The sequence below is a fragment of the Dicentrarchus labrax genome, unplaced genomic scaffold, assembly GCF_905237075.1.
Source record: "Dicentrarchus labrax unplaced genomic scaffold, dlabrax2021, whole genome shotgun sequence".
NCBI classification, from domain to species: Eukaryota; Metazoa; Chordata; class Actinopteri; family Moronidae; genus Dicentrarchus; species Dicentrarchus labrax.
This window is the reverse complement of record NW_026136721.1, coordinates 31,263,320-31,271,898: the sequence shown is the minus strand read 5'-3', so window position 1 is coordinate 31,271,898 and position 8,579 is coordinate 31,263,320. Positions and strand designations below refer to the sequence as shown.

The 8,579-nt window shown below is 42.3% G+C and overlaps 1 protein-coding gene across 1 annotated transcript; it reads right to left on the bottom strand.

Annotated features, from left to right (window-relative positions):
• Positions 1–1,829: 1,829 nt before the first annotated feature.
• On the bottom strand, positions 1,830–8,310 carry LOC127355573 (neuropeptide Y receptor type 2-like). The gene is made up of 3 exons (XM_051386618.1): positions 7,826–8,310; positions 5,833–7,219; positions 1,830–4,550 (listed from the first exon to the last, which is right to left on the bottom strand). Exons 2-3 carry the CDS (start codon positions 6,699–6,701, stop codon positions 3,554–3,556), a joined length of 1,866 nt encoding a protein of 621 aa, XP_051242578.1. The 5' UTR covers positions 6,702–7,219; positions 7,826–8,310; the 3' UTR covers positions 1,830–3,553.
• Positions 8,311–8,579: the final 269 nt, after the last annotated feature.

The window sequence follows — 8,579 nt, the reverse complement described above, 5'->3', positions numbered from 1 at the left end:
GCAGTGGTTCGGTGGGTCAACAAAAAAGGGTTAGGGTTATGAGCCACACCTGAGCAGAATCAATCACTGGCAATCGCTGCACAATGCATGCTGACGTCGTGCACAGGTGGGCAAAAACAACCTCACAAGATCGAGGCTACCGCTTCTTACAGCCAGGTGCCACGGGTGCAAGACCCAAGGCATGATGAAAAAAACCTGGCTGCTGTCTGACCTCATCCACTTTCCCAGCGACGCGCAGTTCATCTTGAATGAGCCCAAAGTCAGACTGACTTGATGGGAGTTAACTGCTCGCTTCCTTTTTTCCTATTAGTCAACAGTTGGCATTGGTTTCTTTTCACCATGACAATTCCCTGGCCAAAAACCATGTTGTTATTATAACCATGATGACAAATAAGTTGCGACGGAGTCGGAAACCGTAATAGATTATTATTAAATATTTGAGCATGTTTTTTTTTTTTTTTACTTTTTAGACACTTCAATATTTAATAAAATGAAGCAGAATGAAATTAATCTATTTTGTAACCTCTTCCCTAAATGGTGCTGTCATAGCAATAATTTATAGTTAATCCTGATCCTGCCATTAAATAATGCAAGTAAATGGATGTAAAAATGATGCAGACGACAGCGCCCTAAAACTAATAAAAAAAATAAAACCTCATTAGTGATTGGCTGAGTAGCCATAAACTAACCAAAGCTGTGTCACAATTATTTTTACACAAGTGATTTGTAACAGGTCTGAAAGCCACAGACAAATTATGTCATTCTGCAGAGAGGGGCATCCAATTAAAAAACCTTTTATGTTTCGTTCCGGAGTTCTGATGCGATTGTGTTTTGTCATTTAATCTGGAGGACTTGTTGGCCACACATGTACTCACCCACTTGTCAAGATTATGGTGAAAGATGACTCTGCTGATGGCATGACTTTTTTATTTGTGACTGAAGCTCCTGCCATCTGTGCCCTAATTAGAAATCCCCTTTCTAAATAACTTAGATATTTTTCCTCCTGCCATCTTGATCTAAAATCAAATTTAACTCAAATTGAATACACATATACTTTATACATGTCCAGAGGATAAGTGCCTCACACAGCACAGCTGTATGGAAGCATCAGCATTCGTTATTCAACTCATTTATTCAGGCTTTTCCTTTACTTTTTCACCTGTCTGTTGATAATGACATTTTTTGGTGTGACTGATGATTCAAACCATCAGATTTCAAACAATCAATCAAGGAAATGTATTATCACTATACAACACATGGTTGTATAATGAAATTTGCAGGTACTTCATGCTACACACATAGAAAAAGATAATTAAATTCATAGAATAGCATTAAAAAAAGCAATATATACAGTCTTTTACATACATATATACACACACGTACACACCCAGGAAATAATTCTGAGGCAGGCATTTTTGGAAGCAGCCCTAACTTAAACTTTCACCAAAGTCTTTAATATGCTAGCTAACGTGTCTACATGATGAAGTAAAATTACCATGGCCAACTTCTTCTACAATCACTAATCATATTCGTGGTGGAGCGACGTCCAAGTTTGATGAGACTGTCTTTGAGTCGCTCCCTCCTTCAACTTCTTTGCAACTCATTTGATAAACGAATAAGGGTTACTCATAACTAAATTCAGATCCCATTAAGATTTAATCAAGCCTGAGGGAACAAGAGAGGATTGGACAAAGGATCCGCAAACCTTTTATCTGTATATTCCAGGCCTCCCACCATTTATTATGTCCCTATTAGCCAAAGAAAACTTGTAAAATCCTCAAACTGAAGTTTTTCTAAGAACAGCTTTGTGCAGGGAGTTTTAAAAAGTGTGCAAATCCTGGGACATTTCAGTCGCAGACACAGTTACATGTGACCACGGACAAACTCTGCTTGCTTTTTTAATGAAACACCAAATGCGCATTACACATACCCTCCATTAACACAGTGCAAAACTGAGAAAGAGAGAGGTAGATGAAAGTAAAGAGAGAAGGAGAGATGACAGACACAGTTACAGCATAATGGCATAAAGATTTTCTAAGGTACAAAGCAACCTTACCCAATGACATAAATAGGACAGTTTCAACACAGTTTGATGCCTTGAGTGTTGCACCGCTTCACTTTTGCTGCAAGGACAAGTGTGATTAGCAGCTTAATGTCACAGCAGTTCATGCTATTCACCACCTCTGTCTTACACACAACTGGAAGCAGCCTGAGGGTAGATTAGATTCTGTTGTCTGTGTGCATGAATCTGTGTATGTGTGAGAGTGCGTGTCTGTGTTTTTATTTCTTTAACCTTTAAAGCTATTTCTGCACCTTGTTTCAGTCCTTTACTCAACAAGGCATGTGCTGGTTTAACAGGCAGTGTCTCTGGTTGGGCCAAAACTCTCCTGTTGTCAAATATTAAAACAGATTATCTTGTATTTTTCTGTACCTATCCACAGTGCAGTCAATGTAATATTAGGTCTTTTTAAGGTCAGCTCACCGCAAATCATTAAGATTTTCTCTGATCGTTAGCAGTATCTAGACATGCAGTTTTGGTTTCATTTGTCTTGTTTTTGAGATATGTGTGCCAAACAGATGGTTAGACAGTCATCTCAACACCAGAGCAAGAAAAATATAATGTTTTTTTTGTAATGTTTGATTTGGGTAAACTGACCCTTTAAATTTCCTCTGAATGAAGTAACCCTGCTTGTTTTGGGCTCATTTTAGACGACCTGGTCTAGCTTTCAAAAATCAGATGAACCTGAAAAGTTATTTCATGCTTAATATCACTATCAGCGTTACTATGTGCAAAACAAAATCATTCACCGTATTTTTCATTTTCTGCTTCATATACAACATATCTCATATCCGCTGTATATTACCTGTATCACTGCACACATGAACGGCGGCTGCTACTGTACTTATCTTTCACAGACTGCAGACATTGATGGTGACAATATCCTGTAAAGACCTGTCAGAAACCCTCCATACATACTGTATCTGTGTATTATTCCTACTTGGCACTCTAACAAAGGGTTTGGCCTTTTCTGTCAAATACAATCGAAGCCATTAGCAAAGCAATATGAAAGAAAGAGAAGAATCTGAACCAAACAATTTCTCACACAGTTACATCCTACTGGTTTACTGTCTTAAGCAGATGTTAGACACAACCATGACTGGCAGCTGAATCACTTATGATATGACTAACATGTGATTCCGCACTGCTGCAATCCACCCTTTTTTATGATAACTGGCTTTCAAGCCCAGGGCTAAATAACACTCCACTCTATCCCTGCAGGGTTCTCCATCATTGCCCCCTCCGCTTGCCTTCAAAGTCCTGATCTTGTCGTTGTAAACATCAGTCCTGGATCCCATGCTTTCGATGACACACAGAGAATACTACACAGAGAAAGATGGAAAGTGTAGACCAGGTCAGTTTAGCCTCAAGACAAACAATGGCTTTTGCAAGGGATTAACTCACACTGTCAACTGCAAACTGCGACTCAGAAGCTTTAGGTGACAAAAAAAGAAAGAATTCCTCCCTGCTGATACATCAAATAATCTGCAGGTCTCAGAGGCTGGTCATATCAGTTCTTTCATCCTCCCTGTCTCCTACCAGAGAGTTGGTTTGTGATCTTTTTCTTCTGTGCTGTCCAGTGTAACAGAGAGCGTCTCTGCCCATCGTAATGATGTCTCTCTTATCAGCTGACAGACCATATATTCTGTCCCCTGAATGCCTCCTCAACGGCAGCACGCCTATTTCCACAGACTCAATTCTTAAAGGTAATGGTCCAGCGTTCTCATTCAGAGAGTGTCTTCTTGTGGGAAGGAAGTCCACTCTTTGTATGGAGTGCTGGAGTGTGTGGAGCTGGCAGGGGAACAAGGAGCTGTCACACACACTGGGACTGGACCGACACCAGTCTGAGATACTGTGGTCGGATCCTGCTCGGCTGTCTGAACTGTCTCTGACCTTCTGCCCCAGTCCTTTGCCTCTAGCCAAGCTCAACAGCCTTGGGATTGTAACAATGGATGCAGATGCTGCCACAGCAGCAGCGGCAATATGGTGGCGCTCAACAGAAGTCACTTTGGTGTCTGTAATCACTGACACAGGAGACGCCACTGCAGCTGAGCTGGAGAATGAGGAGGAGCCAAAGAGAGCGGCGACTTTCTGGTAGTATCGCGTCCGTATAACCTTTGCTGATCGGTACAGATCGCCTATGAAACAGTAACAGATGGGGTTAAGGCTGGAGTTTGTCAGGCCCAGCCACTGGGCAAATGGTCGCGTCTGCAGGAGCCAAGATGGTGGCCTTTCCTCACAGTCGATCCAAAGGTCAGCCAAGTACAGTGGTAGCCAGGACACTGCAAACAGCAGCACCAGACACACAACCATCTTGGCGATCTTCTGGCGTGTCTTGAGGCGCGAGACATGCAGAGCTTGGCTGCGTGGATCAAGATCAGCGAAAGTGGTTTTCCTCCCTCCCCAAAGCCGCCTTCCAGTTAGGAAGCCTATGGTGAGGTTAAAGGTCACGGGGAGGCAGTACAGCATCACAAACAGCAGCACATTGTATCTGTGGAAGAATTAAAAATGAGATACTGATTACATTTTGTTTTTGAAACTACATTCATTACTAAAGGCTGAAATCTGTAATGCTTTTACTTAAAATATATTTATTATGTCCATTTGTAAATGTGGTAAAACCAACTAAAAGGGATATTTTACGTTATTGGAGACACTCTCCATACTTTTCACACTATGTAGAAATTGTGTCAAGGGTGTTATTATTACAACAATAGTAAGTATAGTTAGCAGGACCACAGTGGATTCCTTTCAGTACTTTTTAATGTGCTCCCTTTTCCATCAACGAGACACAAGAATCAATGTGGAAACATTATATAACCAGCAGCACTCTATTAGAACTCTTGAGAAAATTAGATTTGAGAGTATCTCTGGATAATCAACACTATTCGTAAAGTGATTGAACAAACAATAAAGCAATAATGGCACATCAGTCAAAAAGATAAAAGTACAGAGTGTGCACAATAGAGGTCATTCTAAGCCATTTCACAGCTCATGATTAAGGAAAATAAGACAGAAATTCTAAAAGACGAAGTCTCTCAAGTCACTGAACCTGTGTTTTACAGTAAGTACAAAATAGTGCAACTCAAGTACAACATTTAAAAGCCTTGCAGGTCTTAACAGAAAGTGGGTCCCTGTATGAGAATCTAAAGCCCCTTGAGACACCAAATCAAACTTTAAGAACTAGCACATCCAAACGCCAAACGATCACATGTTGTGCGTCTCCTCACATTCCCTGACATTGCCGCAAGTTTGTCTTTTACACACTGCAAAGACTACAGACAACAACCACACAGCCGAGTTATGCACCTGTTCATGATATAAAAAAAACCCAATTTAAAAGTAGTTAATATGTCTTATTATAAACACCAATTGCATCAGTTCTGACAAAAAGTTGCAACTATAACTTTTGTCTGTCCGTGGTCTTTCTTCTAATGAGGGAAAATGAGGGAGGAGAAAGCACTTTAAAGCTGTGAAATCACTGATTTGCTGGGCTGAACAGTCAATCAAAGATGTCTCTTTTCTTTGACAGTCCTCTGATTCCACATGCTCAATTGGCCATTAAGAGCCAATTACTGCCAACACAGCCGGACACCACAAAAACCGCTGGTGATTGATGGCCATGAAACATAAACCTTGGTCCAATCAATGTCTGGCCTCAGGCTGCATCGTGATTTATGACAGATCTGAAAATTAGTTGGAGAGTGGAGAATCTGCATAGATTAGATCACAGACTAGATAATACAACCATGGTAATCTGTCGGAGTACCTACCCTTGTTTAAGGCGATGCTGAGGCCACTCCTCCTGACAGACCAAGATGGCAAATGTCCCAAAGCTGATCTCTCGTCGCCTGTTCATCACTGCAATAGGAGCACACATAATCGAAGAAACTGTCCACACCACTGCGACGGTCGCCAAGATTCGACGTCGGGTAAACATGGAGCGGGCTCGCAGTGGTGAACGAACACTGTAGTAACGATTCACACTGATCACCGTCAGTGTTAGCACACTGGCTGAGACCGAAACAGCCTGCGTGAAGGGCACGGCTCGACACAGGAGATCACCGTAGACCCAGGCAGTGTAGATCTGGTTTCCCAGGGTGATGGGCATGCACACACACACCACGGCAAGGTCACATACCGCCAAGTTCACCAGGAGACTGCGCGTGGCGCTGACGCCAGCTAGACGCCGGCTCCGCCTGTTGGTGAGGACGCGCAGGGACATTAAATTCCCAACAAATCCCAAAATGAAAGACAGACAGTACATGATGGTCAGAGCGATTGTGCTGGGCTCTTGGAGGGTCCAGAGCAGCATGCTCTCCAGGTCTGCCAGGTCATTAGCAGAAAAGGTGGGCAGGGACAAAGGAAAGTTGGAGGACGAGGGTTGGTAGACAAAAGTGGATGCTTGCGGAAAGGATGAGGTCGAGGAGGTGGAGAATAAAGGAGAGGAGATGTGGGAGGAGGGCAGCAGAGAGGGTAGAGGTTGATGGAGGGAGGCAGTGGGTAAGCTAAAAGTGGAGGACAACACAATAGAAGTGTGGTTGTGGTTGAGTCTTTCCTGAGAGCCATCGTATTGCAGCAGTGGAGAGAAGCTGGGTTGGACTGAGCTCCAGTCCGAAGGCTGGTCCTGGGACAGATCCATGCTGCTTTCCCGGCAGGAACAAAACCACAGGAAGAGAGGCAGTATAGAGGTATAAAAATCTCTCAACGGTAAGGCTTACTGTACTGGTTTCCCTTGGTCCTCATTAAGATCCATTCACAGACAGGACCGAGGAAAAGCAAAACACCAAAATCAGATTCCAAGAAGGCGGGAAATCCTTACCAAAACCCTCACGTCAGGTTCCAGTCTCTGCAGCTCCTCCTGTTCTGTGTGGATAAAAATCTTTGTAGACAAATGTAAATCATGGTCCCCCATCCTAAAACCACATCCTATGAGTCAGCTGGAGTCATGATGCTGTTCAGCGCTGGTCCCAGTGCAGTTTTTATGTAACATATGTACATTCATTCCTCCAGGGAGTGGCTGCCTGAACCTGATAATCCACCACCAGCTGTTAATAGACTTTCTCACCTTCAAGCTAAGCAAACCTCATGCAGACCTCCCTCCTCTTCAATCTTTCTTCCTCCTCACACCTTTAGTCCATCACAGGGATGCAATCAGATCTGTTTAGAGAAACAGCACAAATATCACAGTCTGCTCCCACCTGCAGCTGTATTAACAGCTCTGTAGCAAACCAAACAACAGCAAATAACACATTCCTGGAGAGAGAAACACTAAAAAGCTTTTAACATCTCCTCTCCTTTGGAGCTGCTCCCAGTTAGGTCTTAGAAACATTCAGTAAAGAACACAGTGAGGAGAATATTTTATATTTACTGTTATTTTAATTAATGTAGTTACATGCATGACATGCTAAAGTAAAATATTTGCAGTATACCCTGAATATAAATTATTCATTTCATAAAGATGGCACACTGTCACTCTGGACATTTAATACTCATTTTGTAGATAATTTTTTTCCATTAATGAACAAAGGGAGTCGCACCAGTCACAGTCAACATCAATTTATTTATTTATTTATTTATTTATTTATTAAAAAGGGATGGAAGTTGCAATATATAAACTTAAAAATCTACCCCTACAAAGCATATATTTTAATCCTAAATGGGTAAAATTCGAAGAGGAGAAGCTGCGAGTAAAGAAAATAAAAATAAAAATAAAAATAAAAATGATCTCTGAAATTAGCCAAATTAGAGTTATTCTTCACTGACCGTGTGCGGATCCTGTCTGATGCCGAGAGCCTGAAGATGTTAAAGAGGCAGCAAGGTGCTGACTGAAGATCTGCACCAAAAGAAGAATGGGAAAGGAAAATAAACGGAGACAGTGGCAAAGTTGCCCCGGAATCGCTTCCAGCCGGTAAATACGCTTTATAATCCGCCTTTGAGTCCCAACGCTACAGAGGGATTTGTTGTTGGGAGAAGCTCTTTGTGTTTTCCGTCAGTTTTTCTTTGACACTAACAGGCTCCTCAGATGTCTGCGCTCCTGCCGGCGGGAGCACCGAACCCATCCGCCACTGCAGGACTGAATATGAGCGAGGAATAAAGTCAGGGAGGGAGCAGCTGCTGCCACACACACACACACACACACACACACACACACACACGGACACACACATAAGCACAGCACCTATGTCACTTCTTAAACCCTGTAATCAATCAAAAAGTGACTTCACGCTGCAGGCTTCTCTCTGACTTTATGTTTCTCTTTACAACCCGAAAGAACCGATGCTTGCCTCCTCTCAAAAAAATATATGGATAACTGGGATTCTCTCTCTCTCTCTCTCTCTCTCTCTCTCTCTCTCTCTCTCTCTCTCCTCCGATTGATTGTGGGACTCAAAAAGCCATCGTTTTTTGACAACAACAACGATTTTAGGACCAATCTGGCTTTTTTTTCTCTATCTGGCTACAGTACCAATAGTGCTCTTAATGCAAAAGATTTAATGATACAGGTTATCAATATGTCAGG